At 33.3% G+C, this 22,767-nt stretch overlaps 1 protein-coding gene across 5 annotated transcripts; it reads left to right on the top strand.

Moving 5' to 3' along the window:
* Window positions 1-8,720: 8,720 nt before the first annotated feature.
* On the top strand, window positions 8,721-21,650 carry LOC127126108 (histone acetyltransferase GCN5). 5 transcript variants are annotated; one of them, XM_051054967.1, is made up of 13 exons: window positions 8,721-9,356; window positions 9,570-9,634; window positions 10,209-10,289; window positions 10,661-10,732; window positions 11,267-11,435; window positions 12,307-12,350; window positions 12,652-12,751; window positions 13,984-14,052; window positions 14,346-14,394; window positions 20,276-20,394; window positions 20,557-20,650; window positions 21,072-21,218; window positions 21,311-21,650. In XM_051054967.1, exons 1-13 carry the CDS (start codon window positions 8,799-8,801, stop codon window positions 21,367-21,369), a joined length of 1,626 nt encoding a protein of 541 aa, XP_050910924.1. In that variant the 5' UTR covers window positions 8,721-8,798; the 3' UTR covers window positions 21,370-21,650. The 5 variants fall into 5 exon arrangements, with proteins under 5 accessions (XP_050910924.1, XP_050910921.1, XP_050910925.1 ...); XM_051054964.1 differs by having other exon boundaries at window positions 20,554-20,650; XM_051054965.1 differs by having other exon boundaries at window positions 8,722-9,356; window positions 21,072-21,213; window positions 21,306-21,650.
* Window positions 21,651-22,767: the final 1,117 nt, after the last annotated feature.

Raw genomic sequence — 22,767 nt, 5'->3', positions numbered from 1 at the left:
AGCAAATCTTCATGTTTCTATTTGTTATGCTTACTATTTTATTTAATTTTGTATATAACTTCTACTATTTATTTTATTTTAAATTTTTATCAATTTAATTTGATCGATATTTAGTTGTTTGTATCTTTAAATGTTTACCCTTTTAGATTTAATTAATGGTTGAAATTCCGATTTTTTTTATTCGATTAGTCGATTTTTGTGTGTTAACTAATTTAGTTAGGTTATTAGTACCCATATCCATACTTTTACACGTGTAAATAATCATACCCAAATTCCATTCGATTTCAAAATCAATTTCAACTTTCCTCAATTTCAAAATACATTCCCAAAATAATGTGAATCATTTCAAGATCATTTCACAAATCAAACATAATATTCAAACCCTTTTCTAAAACATGAAGAAAAAGATTATCCTGGATGGAATATCCAGTTATAATCCCGAATATTAGGCTCAAGCTGTAAGAGCTTGCAAGCCATAAATATTTGTTTGTATCTTTAAATGTTTACCCTTTTAGATTTAATTAATGGTTGAATTTCCGATTTTTTTATTCGATTAGTCGATTTTTGTGTGTTAACTAATTTAGTTAGGTTATTAGTACCCATATCCATACTTTTACACGTGTAAATAATCATACGCAAATTCCATTCGATTTCAAAATCAATTTCAACTTTCCTCAATTTCAAAATACATTCCCAAAATAATGTGAATCATTTCAAGATCATTTCACAAATCAAACATAATATTCAAACCCTTTTCTAAAACGTGAAGAAAAAGATTATCCAGGATGGAATATCCAGTTATAATCCTGAATATTAGGCTCAAGCTGTAAGAGCTTGCAAGCCATAAATATTTGTCTTCCCTTCCACACTCTAATATTCAAATCGTTTTCTAAATAAAACGTGAAGAAAAAGATTATCCTGGATGGAATATCCAGTTATAATCCCGAATATTAGGCTCAAGCTGTAAGAGCTTGCAAGCCATAAATATTCGTCTTCCCTCCAAACATTCGTAAATATTCGAATCATTTTCGTAGCAATATTGGAAAGAAACAGACTGCCTGGGTGGAATATCCAGACGTAGTCCCGAGTGTTAGGCACAAGCTGTAAGAGCTTGTAAGTCACAAGTACTCGTCTTTCAAACTTCAAAATACCTAATTCCTACCTTAATACTTTTTCAATAAAGATGGAAATGGAACATGGTGTATACCGTGCACTCTTGAGATTAAGATTCGAGACGTATGCCTCGCCTATCTTAGCTCTCGCCATCGTCTAAAATTTTCAATGCGGTTTCAACAAACCCTTTCTCAATCAAACCTAAAAATACTTAATCTTTATTAAACACTTTTGTCAATAAAATGGAAATGGAACATGGTGTATACCGTGCACTCCTGAGACTAGGATTCGAGATGGATATCTCGCTCATCCAAGTTCTCGCCATCACTCAAAATACATCCAACCAATCAAACTCTTTTTCGCCGCCGTGCGACTAATCAAAGAACCTTTTTCATAAATGAAAGATATATTATCTTAAGGTGATGCAAAACAATGTTTCGGCCACGATTGTTGAGTTGAAATAAGTGACGCTTTTCCGAATGTAGATTTATAAATCCGTTCGATGTGTGGTATGCGTCCAATCCTCATCTGTTTTGGGTAAAACAATGTTTTCATCGATTAATACAGTATAGCTTTCGCTAAAATCGACCAACAAACAAACATTTTTCTACCCAGAACTACGTAAGCCTTGATTTCTCTTTTGAGATACGTAGGAGCAGGATTTATAAATCTTGTCAGGCCCACTAATAAAAAAAAACTTAGGTTTAGTCCTTCGTCAAAAATCCAAAAACATTCTCTTCTCATCCTTTCTTTCTTTCCCACTTAATAATTCGAAAAGCCTAATATTTCAACTAACACTAACGCACACAACTAACCTAATGGTTCCCGTTGAGTACAACAGACGTGAGGGTGCTAATACCTTCCCCTTGTGTAATCGACTCCCGAACCCTGATATTGGTTGTGATGATCATATCTTATCCTTTCTTTTAGGGGTTTTATCGATATTTTCCCTTTCCCATTTTGGGAATAAATAAAGTTCGGTGGCGACTCTGTTCAGTCCATCATTGCGAGTGTGTGATTTGCGCTTCGCTTAAAAGTCGTATCCCCATTTTTTTCCGAGGTGCGACAGGGTGATCAGACACGGACACCCCCTATCTCCTTACATTTTTATTCCTTGTGTTGATATTTTTTCAAATATTATTAAGAATACACAAATCAATAAATCTCTTATAGGTATATCTATTGCTAGGAACTCTCATAATATAACACACCTTTTTTCCATAGATGATAGCCTCATTTTCTGCAAGGCAGAAGAGGAAAAAGCTAAGACCCTCCTGAATATCACTAATACACACCAAGATGCTTCTGGATGACATATCAATTTTAGAAAATCTGAAATTATGTTCAGTAGGAATACAAATACCAAAGATATAGCTAAATTTACGACTTATCTTAACATTCCGACCACCGACCAGATTTAGAATTACCTACTCATATTGGTTAAGCTAATAATCAAACCTTCAACTAACTTATATATAGAGAGATAACAATAAGCTCAACGGATGGAAAACTAAGAATCCTTCATTTGTAAGTAGAGCCATATTATTAAGGTTGCGGTTGAAGCTATTCCTATTTATATTTAAGCTCTTTTATTATTCTTGTTTTAAATTGTAGAAAATTGGAACAAATCATGGCTAAGTTTTGACGGGGAAATGACGAGGACAAAAAAAAATCCACCGGAAGAACATGAGTGACATGAGTAAGTCCAAACAAGAAAGGGGTGTGGGCTTTAGAACCCTAAGGGATTTCAGCATAGCTATGCTTGCTAAGCAAGCCTACAGATTTCTAATATACCCTAACTCTTTGGTTGCAGGAACTTTCAAAGCAAAGTATTATCCCCACTATGATTTTCTTCACTCTAAGATTGACAATAGTCTTGGTTACATCTGGAGAAGTATTCATTATAACAAATAAATAATTGATAAATGCCTATGTTGTTTGATAGGAAATGGTGATAAGGTTACGGCGTGGGAGGAAAATTGGATCCCTAGTCATTGTAGATTTAAACTCCTAACACACAATTTCTTGAATTCATGGGTAAGTAGAGTTAGGGATCTCATTGACCTGGAACATAATTGTTGGGAACACACATATTATCAAGAGTATATGCAACTTAATGGATGTTGAAGTTATTCTTCAAATTCCCTTTATTAACACGAATGAGGAGAATACGGTTAACTGGATGAATAATAAGAATGGTTTGTACAATGTTAAATCGGGATATTATTGCTTAAAAGATTTGAAAAGAGAAGCCAACATTTAGTGCTCTGACAGAAACAAAGAGAAATGAATTTGGAATAAGATATGGAATAGTAACGCTACTCCTATACAAAAAACTATTGTTTGGAGAATCGTGAATAACAATCTCCCTGATAAAGGTAACCTATTATAAAGAATATAAGGTGTGACCCTTTATGCCTATATGTAAATCCTATATGGAATCCATGGACCAATGTTTTAAGGAATGCATTTCGGCCACTCAAAGTTGGTTTGGATCCCAACTCAGCTTCGACTTTCAGATCTCTAATCACAGTAAACTACAAGACCAAATTAAAGTGATTATTCCTAATATAGACAACTACAACATAACTTTTTTCATCAATATTATAAATAACATATGGATTTAAAAAAAAAATAAAGTCTATGTTGGCATTGACATAAATGTTGAGGAAATTATCGGGAGAAACAATTACAACAGTTAAAACTTCACCAATCTCCATAACCATAGCAAATCAGGTAACATTGATCACATTATAACTCAGAATAAGCAAAACACCAGAATTCATAATCTTATCCATAACTCTAACAAAGAATGTACTGATTTGAATAAAGAGGTCCAAAGCTCCTATAACAACATATTCAAACTCAAGAGTGATATAATTCTTAAGGTGAAGAATCCTATTTAGGAAAAAAGAACTATCACCGTTAGAGATGGGAAACATCTAGTCAAAATGAATAATAATGCTAAAGAGACAATAAAAGTTACAAATAATACATATTTTTCGAAGTTTGATCATAATGATGCTCTGTACCAGATCAACAATAGTCGTAATCACCATATTATTTCTAATCATGTGGCTAATGTGAATCGAGAGGCCACACCTGGAATTTATAACCATAAAAGGTTTGAAGACATTCACCATGCTCCAAAGTAGGACAATAATGGAATGCATAAATAAAACCCTAATCTTCAAACCAAAGACATGCACATTAGGAACAATCTTTCCACCTTGCACATTAGAAATCAAACAGAAGAAAAAGTTCAAAACAACTTCAACATCAAAGGCAAATCTTCAAACAACAAGACCAAAGGAAAATTTGTCTACAATGCTTACCTTACTAATCCCATAACTTATGGCTGGACTCCTATTTGAATGAGTACATTAAATGTAACATGGTTGTTAGTTAAGCTAAGAAAGGTGTTTGGGGGCTGGATACCATTTTCGGAGACGAAGAAGGGTAAACCCTTATGGCTTGCAACGAAACCCAAATCGGCGATGACAACCATCACTTAGCGGAATCCATGGTTATGAAATAAGCTATTAAAACTTGTAGTGGATTATTGTTTCAATAAGGTTATTTTTGAATTTGACAGCAAAACCATAATATAAAGAGTATTACTGGTGGGAAGAAAGAAGATAAGAACACTGTAGAGAGAATATGCAACTATTTTCTCACTGTGCAAAACCAGTTTACTAGGATTGGGTTCACTCATGTTAATAGGGCCAATTATATTGCTAGATATACAAACGAGGCTCAAAACAAAATTTGGATGGATGAAACTCCATATTGTATCATTGCCCATGCCTAAAAAGACATTAGGCCCAATAAAATACACTTTGTTTTGTTTAAAAAGAAACAATCTATTGTGAAAAGCGAACAAGTCAACCAAACTCTATTGGATTTTTTTCAAGGGGATGCTCTTTCCACCCGCATGTGTGCATCCCACACTCTTGGTAATCCAAAAATGTCGTTTATGCATATGAAGATGCATACCGGACGCACCCAAAATCACATTAGAATGCGCTATTATGAGATCCGCCCTATTTTGAATAAAATATGGTTCACATATGCATCTTTGTACGTTATTTGGATGTATCCGGAGATGCGTCTCTGAAATGTCCCCTGAATGATATCAGAGCAACACCATTGTCCCAACATTATATGAGGCCAAGTTATATTAAAGTAAACTCAAGTTATTTTAAAGTGAAATGAAAGTAAAAAGTCATACATTAATTAAAGTAGATTAAAAAAAGTCAAAATCATACATAATATTTGTCCAAATATACAAAAAAAAAATAATGCAGTTAAACATAAACTACTAGGTATGTCTAACCCCTTGCATTCTCCTCCGCCTGTACTGCATGATATTCTGTAACTCGATAGTCATGTCTAACACGACGACTACTAGAAGCAAAACCAGATGGTTGGGAACCTCGACGCTACGTACCATCAAATGAGTTATCATTAACACGTGGTCTCGTGGTCATGACTGCGACCATCTCACATCGTACCGACGCAATTTTTGACACACGACCAAACCTAATTCTGCCAGGGTTGTTTCATCAATTTCAAACGCATTACAAACATACACGGAAAAAATAACTTAGAGCAAAATTCACGAATTTCACAAAATTAACTAAATTTCAGGCTGAGTGAAATTCAGAGATGCATCTCCGAAAACAGTTTAGGGCAAATCCAGATATGCATCTCCAAATAACTTGCAATTCTCAGCCATGTAAGAAACGCCATTGTTGCCCTAACCCTCCAAAATTATGTCAATGCATGTTCTTGTAAGCTACCAATTTCGTTTACACTACTATCTAATGTACCTAAAATAACTAATGTATCTTACCTAATCAAAACATAAAAAGAGATAAAATTTTGAAATACTTACCTAATCAAAATGATGAGAGATGGAAGCTTGACTGTATGATATGCTAGAAAGGAGGAGAAAAAGCTCTAGTGGTAGAAGTTTGATATGGAGAAAAGCTTCAATGGGACAAAAAACTCAAAGGTTTGAGAGGATTAGAAATTTATTTTAGAAAATGAAGAAGGAGGAAGAGGGAGGGTCTGATGTGAGGATATGAAACAAAAGCGTTTGTACATATATCTTCGAACCACCCACTAATTTTTTAATAAATGATGTTTATGGAGATGCATCTCATACTCATCTTTTACGCATAAGAAGATGCATTTTCGGAATAAATGTTGGCATAATAAATGTGAAAAAGAATTTTGCTTGTCCTTGGTTATAGTTTTGACGAAGACAAACACATAAACAAAAAGAAGTCAAAGCTTGAAGACTAGAGCAATCAAGTTCAAATGATCATAAGTTTCAGAAAATCAATGGAAGAATAAAGATGGTTGAATATTCTTTACAATTCAAGTATATATATCTTAATTGCTCAGAATTACCATGATCCTTTCATCTTGTGCATGCATTCATTTTAACACCATGTAGAACTTATTTAAAACTTAATTTTTAAATACTTTTCACTTTCGTAGCAGGTGTAACCGGTTATATACACATACAAATGATTTTTCAGAAGATTATTTCAAAAATTTTGTTTTCAGTAAATTGTGGCATTTGAAACCGCCGTAACAACACTATAAAACCTGATTGATTTTGGTTAATCGATTACACATTCGAAAATTTCAAAATTTACATGAAAAATCTGATTCCAACATTTTGCATCTTTCATACATAAAATATGAGAATATTCTATGAATATATAGTTTTTTAAAAGGGTATATTGCATGTATATAGACTTGTGATTTCAGTTTTCAAAATAGAGACTATTAGCTACAAATTTTTTATATTTCAAAAGAGATTATTTGATATACAACTTTCTCATCTCATAATCCAAACAAGTTTATAGACTTTCAAATATGAAACTTTCTGCATGAACTTTCATACATAGTCATTAAAGTTTCATTCATATTATTCTGAGCACTTAGGTGTATATGTTTCTATTGTGATCAATACAAAATGAAGATCAACTAATACATCATTGATTCAAGAGCCATAACTTCAGTTACAAACTCAGATATGTGTATACCTTGTTGTCCAGGATTGTTGAAAACAAGAGAGTGAAAAAGAAATGATTGTTTTTCTCTCTCTCATGTGTTGCTTATGTTAGAAGATTGTAGGATATGTCTTGATGGAAGACTTGTACAAAAATCTGACGTAGTGTAAAATCTCTCATAGGGAGTGAGGGAACTGAATTACTCTTAGTTGAAAAAAGGAACCAATATATATCGCTGTGTCTTTTACTTTCTGCATTTATTTTTTATCATATTTACTTTCATATCAATTATGAAAAATAACAAAACCAGTGCTAACGCTTCAAATTGAGAAAGTCCAATAAATCTAATTCACCCCCTTTCAGTGATCGCGCATAAACTTATAAAATGTGTCTTTTTAATTTGGCATGAAAAATGACTTAAGAAGATGCTTCCCAAGATGTAGGAGTCTTAATGACTTTTTATAACGGGGAAACACACATAAAGATGGAAAGAGCAACTTTTTTAGAGAAAATATAATCTTAATAACAAAAAAAAAGTTATCTAAGATTAACGTGAGCTGATCTATAATAACTAAATAATTTTCCTTTATGCATGAATTTTTAGAGAAAATATATTCTTACACCACAAACATACACCTACACCATATTTCACTATTCACAAATACATTAAAAAATGAATATTACAATAATATTAAAAAAATTATCATTTTAATTTTGTTTATTTTTAAAATTATTTTTAGATTAAATGACACTGATATGAAATTGTGTGATTAACCAATTTCATAATTTCATTGACCAATCTTTTACATTTACTTAATCAACTTTGTTTACTTCTAAAAATTATTTTTAATATCTGAATGTTTATTAGCCAGCTTCATAACTTCGTTAACCAACTTTTTACTTTTCATTAATCAACTTTATTTTACTACTAAAAATTATTTTTAATATCTAACGTTTATTAATCAACTTCATCACTTCATTAATCAACTTTTTATATTTAATTAATTAACTTTATTTCACTACTTTAAAGCTACTACTCATAGAAATTGTTCACGTACTATTCATGACATCATTCATGTGATATTCATGTCATTAATCATAAATATATTTTTTTATCGAAAAAAAATACTGTTTACCATATAGATACGCTGAATAATATATATAATATATGTATTTAGTATACAAATGAGGTGTAAGAATATTGATGTTGGAATTTTTAATTAGTCTTTTAAAAAAAAAACTAAATAACTTTCCCTTATTATTGAAAGAGTAGGCTTGTCATCTTATGAAATGATATCATCTTATGAAATGATAATGTAAAATATGTCTAGAGACTCAATCAAATAAGAGAAATATATCCTGTGAAATCAATTTTTTATTTTAAAAACACTAATGTGATTTGACAAATCTAAACATTTTAATTGGATATTTATATAAAATTGACTTACAATACCTTTAAACTTTTGAAAAATATAAACAAACTAAAAACTTGGAAAAAAAGGAAAAATATAAACGGAAGCTAGGTTTTCTCAAAATAAAATATGATAAACTGTATAAAAATAAAATAAAAATATAATAAACAAATGACTTTGAAGGTTGAAGAAACAAAATAGAAGCCGTTCGATAACTGAGAAGCAATTGAAGTGAAACCCTAAGATGGAACCACACGGTGCCGGACCACTTCGTTCACGGAGTTCACAGTCCGCTTCTCCTTCCCACTCCGCCTCCGCCTCCGCCACCTCATCCATCCGTAAACGCAAACTCGTATCTGAAGATCACGCGCCTCCATTTCCACCTTCTTCTTTATCCGCCGACACACGCGACGGCGCACTTACCTCCAATGACGACCTAGAAAGCATTTCCGCCCGTGGTGCGGACTCTGATTCCGACGAGGACTCGGAGGATGCAGTTGTTGATGACGACGAAGACGAGTACGACAATGATAACGGTTCCTCCATGCGCAATTTCACCGCTTCCAGGCTCAACAATGCTCCTGCCGCTCCCCGCAATAGTAAGCTCAAAACTGAAAACTCCACTGTTAAGATCGAACAGTCAGATGGAACTAAAGACTCCGGACCTTCTGTTACCGGTGCTGCTCCCGGTGCCGGTTCTGTTCCCGGCATTGTGGTTAAGGAGGATGCAACGAAGATATTCACTGAAAATTTGCAGACCAGTGGTGCTTACAGTGCCAGGGAAGAGAGTCTCAAGAAAGAGGTTTCATTTAATCTCCTTTAACTTAATTTCATGATAAAATTTCACAGTTTTTTTGTTAATTTTGTTAGAGAATTTGTTCTTAAAAATTCAAATTGGATTATTTACTTGCTTGTTAATGATAGTTAACTCCTTGAATTTGTTATTAAACAAAAATATTACAAACTAGTTTGAGGTGATAGGTTTCATGGTTGTGTCTGTATTGTCTTTTTTCAGGAAGAAACTGGAAAACTCAAATTTGCATGCCTTTCGAATGATGGTGTTGACGAGCATATGGTTTGGTATATCATTTATGCTTCCCTGCCTTTACTAATAATCTTAGTAACATTTATTTCTGCAAATAATATATATTACTTCACTACTTGCAAGCGGGGGCTGATCCAATCCAACAATTAATATCTGAGGAAGCCAAATATTTAAGTTAGAGCAATCTTATATTTCTAGCAATTTAAAGATGTAATTGACCTTACATTTATCCTCGTTTTTATAGGAGAGATCAAATTAGTTACTTAAGAATTTAAAATAAAAGTATCATACAGTTATCAAAGTTGAGTATAATAATACTCTTAGTATATGCTGAGTATTTTTCGATAGACCAAATAACCTGTAACATAAGTGGATATTAACCTAATGACTACATTATTTTCGTGCAATTACTAATTAGTGCTAGAATCTATGCTACATCAACTTATATTAGGCCAAGGCACCTGCTCACCCACATTGCATCCGTAACTGTATATAGTTTAATCTGCTGTTTTCTTTTGTTTGTTAAAACTCGGATGTTTTTACTGGGTGAAATCATCATTACTGATATTGTGTTACATTCTTGCCATTGTTATTTGTTTTGTTCCATAGGTTGATAGGATTGAAGAATATATTTGCTAGACAACTTCCCAATATGCCCAAGGAGTACATCGTCCGACTTGTTATGGATAGGTAATGCCCACAATCTTTTTAAGTATCCGTCATACTTTCTTACTCACACAGTGCTTAAATCAGTGTGGGTATGTTTGGGATTTAGTGAAAAATTATTTCTCCAATTCAAGGCAAAAATAATTCCCAGTTGCAATACCCAACAGAGCCCTAAAAAAGCATGTCTTATATTATTTGTTTATCAAATATAGTAATGTTGACCAATACATTTTACTAGTAATTTGCACGCGTGGTCAGTTCATACTCGCCAGCTAGTCAATTTATTGAATAAGAACTGCATCTTTGATTTCTTTCTTCACTAAAGTTTTCCCTTGCTATTCTTGAATTTTTCCTCATCTCGGTAATTACGAAACCTTTTCATGTTAAATTTGTAGGAGCCATAAGTCTGTAATGGTTATAAGGCGTAATCACGTTGTTGGAGGCATTACATATCGTCCGTATGCAAGGTAATAATTCATCTCCACTTTTTTTAATTTTTTAAGTTTTTTAATTAATTAATTAATTAATTAATTTTTTACTTTTCAGGTTCTAGCAGTCTTTGCTTTATATTTTTTTCTCATAAATATTTAATTTATATTTGCGTTGTTATATTGTTGTTGTTCTTGTATCAATAACTGGGAACAGAATGTTTACAGTAGTTTTTATCACAGGTTAGCTTATTAAAAAGGTGAACTGTTGTCTGTGTTAGTTGTTCTTCTATTGTTTTATTAGTATAATTGAACTTTTGTTGCACATGATAAAATGCCTCTCAAGTCCCATATAAGTGAGTAACCTGAGAATCAGTTTGATTGATAATTTTATAGAAAATACCCAAGCTGTAAATATAGGTTGTACTAACTTGTTTTCCCCTATTAATTTTATCTCTTGCCCACTTATTTTTTCTATAATCATTCCTCCCCTTCCCCAACTAAAAAATCTTAACTTACAAGGATTGCCCCGTGGTTTGATTTACTAATACTGTTGTGCACTATGGTTGATAGCCAGAGGTTTGGTGAGATAGCCTTTTGTGCGATTACAGCCGATGAACAAGTAAAAGGATATGGGACCAGATTGATGAATCACTTAAAACAGTATGCACGTGATGTAGATGGGTTGACACATTTTCTCACATATGCTGACAATAATGCTGTTGGCTATTTTATCAAACAGGTTCGTCATCCCTATTTATGATCATTACCACTGGGGTATCTATTGATATCATTAGTATGATAAATATTTTGCTTTCTGACTAAATAATACATATATTATGAACACTTTCCCTAAACATTAATCTTTTTGCCACATGGGTTGCCGCAATTCATGTGGCAGGAAAAACTATAAAAGCAACATGCAAATGTATAACATGGTAGTTGCAATGTTTATTGCACCAAGCCGCCAACCACGCACTGGCGCGTTACATCCCAGTTGGATTGTGCCAATAGGGTGGTACATGAATGTGTATTGCTATTATGGATAAAACGGGTGATGTGGCTAAAAGAGCAATACTTTGGGAAATTGTTTGAAAATGCACAACTATAGTATAGTATGAAGTTTTAAAACCCCTTATTTGGGGTAAAAGCCATTTTTTGTCTGATAAGGGGAATTTTCTTCGTGGTCTTGTTGGCTTGCTAAAATACACCAGAGATGCATCTGGATTTTACCAGCTGGCATTAGAAAAATAGGAAGTATGTTATGAGTTTCTTCTGCCCTAAATCTCGACATAAAATAGTTAAGTTATCTGTTATGAACCATCTTTTTTGTTTATTGGAGGAGGCTATCAATTTTAGAGTATAGGCAGAGAACTTTCACAAAGTCCTGTCTATTTCCTGGTTAAGTTTGTCATGGATCTGATACTAAGAAGCATTTCCCTGCATGGTAGCAGTCATGTAGAATCCATATATCTGTTCTTTCTATTTCATTTAAACTTTTGGTACTCTGGAAATTGTTATTCAACTTTTGGAAGGGTTTCTGTGCAATAATGTCCTTGTGTTGAATTAACAGCATTATAAAAATTTGCAATGTTGTTTGATTGCATTTTCAGGGATTTACAAAAGAGATTCACCTGGAGAAAGATCGATGGCAAGGGTATGCTCATACTCAATTTTATTGTCAGATATCTTCGAGAAGCACTTCCTACTAGGACATTCATTTTTACAATGGATGCTGTGTCTTTTAATTGATCTGAAAATTTTGATCTTAGATTTTGTTGTAAAATTTCTATTTAGTTGTTATGGGTGTGGGGTTGTAAATTTTAGTCGAAGGGATTTTTAGAATTGATTATGATTGTTCACCCCATAGATGAGAATTTTGTGATGCACTATACATTTAAATGGATGTATTTTTTATACTGTCTATGAAAATTCATCATATATACTTGTCATTTCAGTTACATAAAGGATTACGATGGGGGAATTCTCATGGAATGTAAGATTGATCCAAAGCTTCCTTACACTGATTTATCAACTATGATCCGTCGTCAAAGACAGGTAAGATCACTTGTATTTTTTAATCAAGTTTTACTTTGCATTGTTAAAATAGGGTCATATATCTAATTACCATTTATTGTTTTAGAGGAATTATATTTTAATACAAAGCATGCAAATAATTGAAAATAAATAGTACTTCAAATAATAATGTTAAATCTCAGGAAAAAAACTCATTATCAAGATACATAAATTGTGTAATTACGTTATGATCCTACGCTACTATCTCGCAACCTCCTAATCATGGGTGGAATCTCAATCTTGACAACAGTAGATCAAACAATTTGCTGTCATAAAGGATGACTTACCTTACAATATTGAAGATCAGTTGGAAGTATCAAGTATGAAATATAAATAGCAAATTATTTGAGAACAGGAAATTTTTATAGCTACAAATAGGGATAATTAAAGGCTCAACAAAATGATTCACCCTATCTCTGTTCATGGACTTGGTTGTACATATTGGACAAAAGAGCACAAATCTGAACCACATACTGTAGTACAAGAACAATAAAACAAAAAAAGAACAGCACAACTCAAATCCTAAAGAAGCTTCCTAGCAGAAAGAATGTCCTTGAGAGGTAATGTTTTGCTGTGACTTGAGGGTGAGGGTGGGGCATTTTCTGGAATGACTTCCTTGTGATAGGAGATCATGAATGTCGGTGGGAAGGCTGTGAATGTAAGCTTTTTTAGGAGGTGGTAGGTCCTAGATGTCAAAGTCGCCTATTTATTCTTAAACATAAACACACATTACTGACACAAATAATAATAATAAAACATAACTGCATAACTAACTTTGATAGTTATTTTTGCCATCTCCTTTTATATTGAAGCCTTGGGTCTGGTCTCTTCATTTTTCTGGTCCGGTCAACGCATTACTTTTGTTTTTCTATGATGTGTAGCTGGTTGGGTCTGGTTTAATATTGTGGAAAAATTGTTATTTTTGTGTTGCATTTCAAATCATTTTTATAATTTTGAATGCATTTTTTGATGTTTAGACGGTCTGACCTATTTTATATTTTTGAACGCATTATTTCTGTTTCTATATGATGTTTAGTTTATCGGGTTAAATTGTGTAAAAAAAATACTATTGTGTTGTATTTTCAGTCATTTTTATATTTTGAATGAATCATCTTTGTTTCTTTATGTTGTGAAGCTTTTGCTAGTCTATTTTTTATTTACCACTCTTAATAAGTCACGACGTGTTTGATCATTATTGTTGGTTATAAATGTAGGCAATAGATGAAAAGATTAGAGAACTGTCAAACTGTCACATTGTTTATACTGGAATTGATTTTCAGAAGGTATGTGGTACTCTAAATTCTGCTTTTTTGTCATTTCCTGTATGGCATTTTATGTTTTTCCCATGTCAAGTGATTTTTGTAAAATTTGGATTATATTATCAGGGATATTTAACAAATTGCACTGCACTTCCAATATCTAAGCATGCTAACTTCCTTAACCTGAATAATGAGTAAGGATAAGGAAGAGAGTCATCTTTTATTTTGATTGAAGTTACATTTTTCTTTTTCATACATCTGTCTTATTGGAAAGCTTATAGAATATTAACTTTCCCCTCCTGATTGACACTATGCAGAAAGAAGTTGGTATTCCCAAAAAAATTGTTGATGACATCCCTGGTTTGAGTAAGTACTTTATTCCCAATTTCTGTTTAGCCACTTAACATTTTTTGTTTGGTGCCTATGGGAAAATTTATGCATTACCTATCTTCACAATATAACATGCTTTGTATCAAACTTGTCTTTTTATAGGTTAGTTAACTTTTACTTGTATGACATGTCCACCTCTCTCATCCAAGGCCTTATGAATGATTCCAAATCTTTGTGCTTCTTAGTGCTGAGTGCATCTTACTGATTAATTTTTTCTTGAGCTAAAAGAAAATGGGGGGCAGTGTTACTTATGATGTACCGTGTACGGAATTAATGCCATTTTAGAAGTTCTTGAGCTGTGTTTGGATTAAATAAAGGAGGGGAATTCTCTTATCCTGCCTGGTAACTAAAATTAGAGGGATGCTATTTCCCATTTTCCCTTTATTTAGTTTGGAGTCAAATAGGTTATCGATCTCTATAAATATCTTAAATTTTGTTTTTAGTCCCTCTAAGAATTTTCATCAAGTTTTGGTCTCCTTAATGTTTTCTACCACAACTTTTAGCCTCGATGTTAACTGAGTTTATCAGAATTTGATATGGCATTGCCATGTGTGCTTTTTTAATGCCCTTGATTTTTTTAATTATTTAACTATGCACACATGGAAACCGATCTTCATTTTTTTGTTTTTGACAAAACCAATCTTCATTTTCTCCAAAATCCCTAGCAACCATGGCTGTGAAGCAGTGTATGCAGGATTGCGAGTCAACTCGTGAACTTATCTGATCCAACGTGTCATTGTTATGCCGGCATGCTGCGTTTCAGGTTGGACCACATATAAGAAAAACGGTAATCTCGCACGAGTTGTGAAGTAAACTCGTTTTGAGCTCTGAGCTGCAGCAACGCTTCTTTTTTGGGGTTTTGAGAAAAAACCTTAATTTTTTAAAATGAGCTTGGATCGGGTCATAATTAAAACCCATTATTTTTTATTATTTTAAATAGAAATTCAGAGACATGCTGTATCTCAAAAAACACAATTAAATGCAACCATTCGGCTCTATTTTTTTACTCACCTATTTTTCTAAGAGATTATTTTTAATTTCAACTTATGTTTTGATTTTGAATTTATGATTATGATAATGAGCTTATGAATTTCTGGTTATGATTGTGTACTTATGAACTTCTATATGATTTTTGGGCATGTCTATGTAATTATACTTTCATATAATTCATATAATTTTTTTTCCACTAGTAGCAGGACCTTATTTTTCGTGCTATAGTCCTTGAGTTATGATTTTTCAATTTTCTATCAATTCTCCAATAGTAGTAGGATCTTATTATTCGTGCTACGTTCCTCGAGTAACGATTTTTGGGTTGGGTTTGGCCAAACCCTATACCCAATCAATATAGGACACTCTGGTTTGGATTAGGTAAAATAATCACCCGTTACACCAATGGGCCGGTTTGGGCAAACCCACTAATTTTCGGATTGGATTGGGTTCTGGGTTGCCCAAATAATTTTTTATTTATTAATATTAAATGATAAAATGATGAGTCATCATATTTTTTTATAAAAATTCCTTGACATTTATATTTTCTTAAAAAAAAATTAGATAAATTATTTTTACTATCTTTTAGCATCATAAAATAATAAATGATATCATAAAATAATAAGATTATCATAAAATACTAATAATAAGATTATCATAAAATACTAGCAACAAATTAAAGTTGCATGACATAAAATTGTAATAGTATCCAAATAATTAAAGAGTGAAACATGCAAAATTAGTTAAAGTCATGATTTACTAATAGTAAAGCTTAAAGATACTAAAATTGTAACAATTAAGATAATATTCATCAAAATCATTAAAATTGTAATAATAAATGTTTGATTAGTAGGTCAATGAGTTTTTTGGGTTTGAATTTGCTTTTACTTGAAACCCAATTTTTTTAATGGGTTTTTTGGTTTTCAAACCCATATCCACTCAATTATCCGGTCCAATCCACTTTTTTTGAAATTTTTAGGTGGGTTTGATCGGGTTTTGTGAGTTGACCCAACCCATGTACATCCCTTATTCCGTAGACTCTAGAGTTTTTAAACAGTGCTGTAAAGGAATGGAATCAAATAAAAAACCATCTAGTATTTTTGTGAACTCATGCAGAGAAACCTAGTAAGTACTCCCTCCGTCCCAAAATGAGTGATTCAGTTGATCACATTTTACACATTAAAAAGAAGGAATAAATGAAAGAGAGAGTGATATTTATTCATTTTGGGACATTGATTTATTCCAAATGAGTCACTCATTGTGGGATGGAGGGAGTATAATGATAACATGAAGATTGGAAATTCAATTCAAATATAATGATAACATGAAGATTGTAAACTCAATTCAAATCCTTTAAAAGTTAAATGAGGAAAACCTAGTCCGATTTACAAGGTAGCAATAGTGAAAAAAACCAGCTGCAATGAAGGGAATTAAATGAAGAAAACCATTCAATTTACAATATTCATCTTTTCACTTTTTGGATCCACATTAATGGTAATTGCTTTCTTGCTACCTCTAAATCCTTTGAAATCCATTCTTTTTTTCGATTTACTATTATTGTTCTCTCTTTTTCACCCTTGGTTTTCTCAATATTATTTTCCTTTGACAAACATTACATTCTATATCTGCCGTAAGAATAAGAGTTTGATCTAACTGGTATCTACAAAACCGTACTGGTAAAGTGAGAGATGTCATTCTATATTCTATATAAAACTCGTACTGGTAAAGTGAGAGATGTCATTCTATATAAAACTCTTTGTAGGCTCTATTTTTAACCATAACCAAGGTGGGACTTGAGTTTTTTTCAATATACCCCCACACCCATAAATGATGGATGGCCCAAACGATAGGCTCTTGATTAGTGTTTAAAAACTCGAGAGTGTACATAGAGTTGGTGGGGGTTTAAAATTGATGGGGGATTAGAACTCATACTAGTGGAAAAATATATTTATGCATGTATAATTTACTTAGTACATGTGCCCCAAAATCATAGTGTTTAGAAGAAGTCGTAAAGAGTTGAACAATTGCGTTTAAGGAAGAAGTCGTACTGTTTAGAGTAAATGAAGAAGCAATTCTGTTTTTAATGTAAAAAGTAAGAACGGATCGAAGAAGAGAATTTATGGGAAGTAAAAGAGTAATAAAGACGCTTAAACGATACATCATCTTGAGAGAAGAGAATGTTATAATTCGTGAAATAAATACTTTTTAAAATACTTCAATTTAAAATACTTTTTAAATAAAGTTCTAATTATGACCCGACCCCGATCCAGGTCCATTTTTTTTTTTAAATTAGGGGTTTTCTAGAAAAACCTAAATGAGGAGCGGGCCGCAGCTCTGAACTCCAAACAAGCTTGCTTCACTCCTCGTGCGAGTTTACCGTTTGCCGCAGCTCTGAACTCCAGACAAGCTTGCTTCACTCCTCGTGCCCCAACCCGATCCAGGTCCATTTTTTTAAAATTAGGGGTTTTCTAAAAGAAAAACCTAAAAACGAGGAGAGCGCCGCAGCTCTGAACTCCAAACAAGCTTGCTTCACTCCTCGTGCAAGTTTACCGTTTGTCACCTGCAATCCCGCAGAAAACCTAGCACACTGGCATGACAATGTGATACAGTGCTCTTGATACCATATTAGAATTAAGGTTTGACCTAATTCATCCCTATAAAATCAGAAAACCGGTTTGTTAGGTGAGTGGTGCCACTCTATATAAACCCTTTGTAGGCTCTATCTTTAATCAATGTTTGATTTGGATTTTTCCCAATACCCGCGAATCACGAATCGAAGGTCGAGAAAAATAACATGACAAAAATTATGTTTTGAACTTGCTGTCGGCAAGGTATCAACCCACCCTCTTTTTACTTGTTTTTGTTTTTCTTCCGTCGCATGGCATTTTCTGCTTCTGTTAAAAAAATCGGATGGTTTTCTTTATTCCTTTCCCTTCCTTCACTGCCATGGTGCTGGGGATTTTGGAGAGTATGCCTTTTTTTTTGGGTGAGAAGATGATGATTGGTTTTGTCAAAAAAAGTTGATGATTGGTTTCCACTTGTTCATTGTTATTTTCATTATTTTCCATGTGTGCGTTGTTAAATAATAATTACAAATTCAGATCATTAAAAGATTCACACATCACATGCCACAGCAGATTCTATTAACTTAGTTAACAGGGAGGGCTAAAAGTTGTGATGGAAAATATTTGAGGGAACAAAATTTAATGGAAATTTTTTGAGGGACTAAAAACAAGATTTGAGATATTTATAGGGATCAAAAACCTATTTAACTTTTTAATTTGAAAAAATATCTCCCAGTCAATCCTGAAATTCAAGGAGTAAGGACGGGGAGAACACATGCTCCACCTTTAGTCCTTCTGTCCCCTTTTCTTCAAAGGACTTCCAAGCAAAGGCTTGGTCACCTTTCCTCTCCCCCCTACTCCTAACAAAGATAGCATAATCTTAAATTTTGATTTGGCCAGCTCAACTTTACAAAATTGTGAGAATTGTCTCGACTTATAAACATATCTTTAGGCGATATCACATCTGGTTTGGGACTCTGATAGAAACCCTATCAAACCAACTGTTATAGAAAAGTAAATAGGGAAAATCCCTTTGATTACAAAATGACAATCGCAGACCTTCGAGGTGGGTCTGCACCTTCCTAATGCCAAACTGACCCCTTTCCAATCAAATTTCAAGGAGTCGGTCTTTGCTCCATTTATATGCGTTTCATTTACACATGTTTAATGCATTGGTGAGTGACATATAAATCAAACGGTTGAGATTAAAAGTCTACAATTAGTTCTTTTTAAAAGAAAATATTCCTTCGTCCTCTCATCATCTCTGCCTCTCCCTCTTCCACTCGCAGCCATTCCTCCCATCGCCGCGCAACCGCCAGTCTCAGCGGCAACCATTCTTCAAGTTGCTGTCACAACCGTCAGTCCTAGTGCAATGTTTAAAATCTCTAATAACAATAACACAAACAGAAGAGACCTTTGTTATTCCATCAATTGAGGGTTTAATATAACTTTTAAATAACATCATTAAATAAAAAATCAACTTTTTCTTCAAAACTTATAACTGGAATAAAAAAACAAAATTAGAATTTATTCAGATTTATTTTAATAAACAATCAATTGATTTCAATTTGAGGGTATGAATATGACGAGGATGCCTAAGTTGATCACAACATGATGATAAAGATATTATTAGAATTGGCGGCTTTGGGTTGCTCTGTGACGCTGGTGGGAGGGTGAGATTTGCTCATGACAGCGATATGGCAAAACAGCGGGGCTGTGTGTGGAGCAGAAGGGAGAGAGGACACCAATGAGAAGTATGGCGGAAGGAGGTGGTGGTGAGCGTAGGACGGCGAGGGGAGGCGGTGATGATGTGCTGAGAGGTAGATCTAAGTTGTATCATTAGTGTTTTCTTTCTTTTTCTTTGTTAAATAAATACTTAATTTTAATTTGTTAATCTTAGCCCTTTAATTTATTTTTGCCACATCAATGCATTAAATAGGATTAAATGGAGCACACATAAATGGAGCACACATAAATGGAGCACACATAAATGGAGTAAAGCCTAACTCAATTCCATGATATCCTCTCTCTCAATCACTCCTATTTATAGACAACACTTTCGTTCTGCTAATTGATTAATTCTTATTCTAAATGCAGAGCAGTTACATATGGCAGTTATGATAAATAAAAACTGCTTACTAATTAAAGCTCATTTTTAACAGACTCTTATATTTGACAATCAATTAGGACGTTGGGGAAAAATTGACCCATAACATGCTTATGAATGAAATGAATTTCTTTTTCCTATTTTCTGTTTGGTGGTTTTCTGATCAATGTTTAAATTTGTGACTGAATGCCAATTACAGGAGAGGCTGGATGGACTCCTGATCAGTGGGGTCATTCGCGGTTCAGAACTTTAGGGGGTTCTACTGACAATGCTGCAAACCTAAAACATTTAACTGCGTTTATGCGTTCACTTCTCAAGGCAAGTTACTTGATGTTGCACTTTGACTCAAATTTCGTTCATTGATCTTTTTGAAAATGGTGCATGGATTTATATTCATGGATAATCACACCATAAAATATGCCCTAGTGGAATAGTTACACTGGAGAAATTAACTATGGCAATCATTTTTCTTTTCAGCAGTCGTTGCTTGATCATGCCGATGCTTGGCCATTCAAGGAACCTGTTGATCCACGGGATGTTCCTGATTACTATGAGATCATCAAAGATCCAATGGGTAAGAATATGTCTAGAAGCATGCTCACAACTTTTGCTATCTGAAATTGATATCATATTATTTCTTGTCACTTCCTCCCCTGGCATTTGTTTTTGATGATTATTTCTTGTGCAAGTTGTTTGTTTTGCACTTATTTCTTATGTGGTATGGTTTCACAATCTTGGAAGCATGATAAATGAGTGTGAAAATGTTATGAGTTGGTGTCACCATCAATGTGTGTTTATAGTTGTATGGATTGTATATGGGGAGGATTAGCTTCTCATCTCTCACTTGAACTCTTTTATGAGTTTGAAGTTTGTTTGAAGAATGTATGTGTGTCGAAGTAAAACAAAAATGTGTACTTGACCTTTATTTTTCCATCTACTATTCACTTGAACATGCGTATGAAGTCTATTAACATATTCCTCTAATTTGAGCACAGATCTGAAGACAATGAGTAAAAGGGTGGAATCAGAACAATATTACGTGACATTTGAGATGTTTGTTGAGGATGTGAGAAGAATGTTTGGGAATGCACGCACCTATAATTCTCCAGAAACCATATATTACAAATGTGCTACAAGGCATGGTGCTTCAACCTTCTGTGTATTTTTCTTACTTTACTTACCTTTCATATCACCTATGCTGTTATTTACATTCTTATATTCTTTTGCAGGCTAGAAGCCCACTTTCAAAGCAAAGTGACATCCGTCCTCCAGTCTGGCACCAAAATTCAATAGGGACGTATCAACAGCCTTGCACACTACTGCATTTAGATATATATTTTTTGATAACCATGTCCCATACAAATCATTAAGCCGCGTATATAGTAGTTTCAACTTGTACCAATATTGTATTCTAATGAGTGGCTGATCTTGACTGAAACCTTTCAAGTGTGCTATATTTGTAATAAGTATTAATATTAGTGGTAGTATTGCTCCTCACCTGTGTGGGTTGGAACATTCTCATCACATTTTTAAGTAATAGATTAATAATAGAAACTAGAAACTTTTGGGATTGATCTTTAAACATTCCACTAGCAAAATAAACTCTTGTCTCTACACTAATAGACACACTTAACAATATTTAGGAAAATTTGTAATATAGAGATAAACACTCGTTATACAATATATATCTACTGAAAAAATAGAATGGAAGGGTGCCATGGCACATCCTCGACATAGAGAAAGTCCGTCCCTGTGCCCATCTAACTTGTCGGCCACTTTATTGTGTCTTGAATACTGGTTATTAGTTTATTGTGTAAAAGGAACGAAAACCTCTAATCAAAATGTTATATTGACAGGTTTCATACTTAAACCAAGAACTTAGTTTCTCTTTTGGGTAATGTGTTATCTGTAACAATATTTTATTGATATAGAAACATAAAATATTCTTTTGATTACTCTTCTCAAGACCTATACAAACTATTAGGTTTGGTAAAGATGTAAAAATGAATTATCAACAACTATGAAAGAATGGAGAAAAGTTTATAGCTCTATAAGGCTTTTTTATTTACTAGTACAGCAAGCAATCTGGATGAATCCAATTATTGTACATTTCATGGTGTTTAAGTTGAGAGGTAATTATTTAGTAGATTAAGAGGTTGACATCAAGTTTTTTTAAGAAAAGTCTTGCCAATATTTATCAAAGATCGAACAAGAGTATTCAATGAACCAATCTCATTTTACTAATTTTAGATTAAAGATTACTTTCTTTCATTTTGTATCTCTAAATTTTTTTCCTGGCCTTCTCTCCGGCTCCTCTTCTCTCTTCTCCTCAAATTCAAATTACTGACCATTGATGTAGCTTTTGGTTTTGGCGGCTTGATGCTTCGCAGGTCACCCTACCCTTAACTTCCATTGTGGTTGGAAAATTGCTGGGGTTGCTCTTTTTAAATTTATTTCTGTTTTTGACAAAACTTTCAGATCATTGGTAAGCCATGGTTCGTTTCAACGACGATAGTTCTATGTTTTCTGCTAGTTGGTGATGGTGGTGTTCAAATTTTTGTTTGACGATGATTAGGTTCCGACGACTCTTTGTTTGTGTGGTTCTGTTTGTTTGTTGACGATATGATTTTGTTCATTGGAAAAAAGGATTGGTGGGTTCTTTGTTTACTATGTATATCATAGATCTTTATC

This window comes from Lathyrus oleraceus, chromosome 3 (genome assembly GCF_024323335.1).
Source record: "Lathyrus oleraceus cultivar Zhongwan6 chromosome 3, CAAS_Psat_ZW6_1.0, whole genome shotgun sequence".
Lineage (NCBI taxonomy): Eukaryota > Viridiplantae > Streptophyta > Magnoliopsida > Fabales > Fabaceae > Lathyrus > Lathyrus oleraceus.
This window is presented reverse-complemented; position numbering and strand designations above follow the sequence as displayed.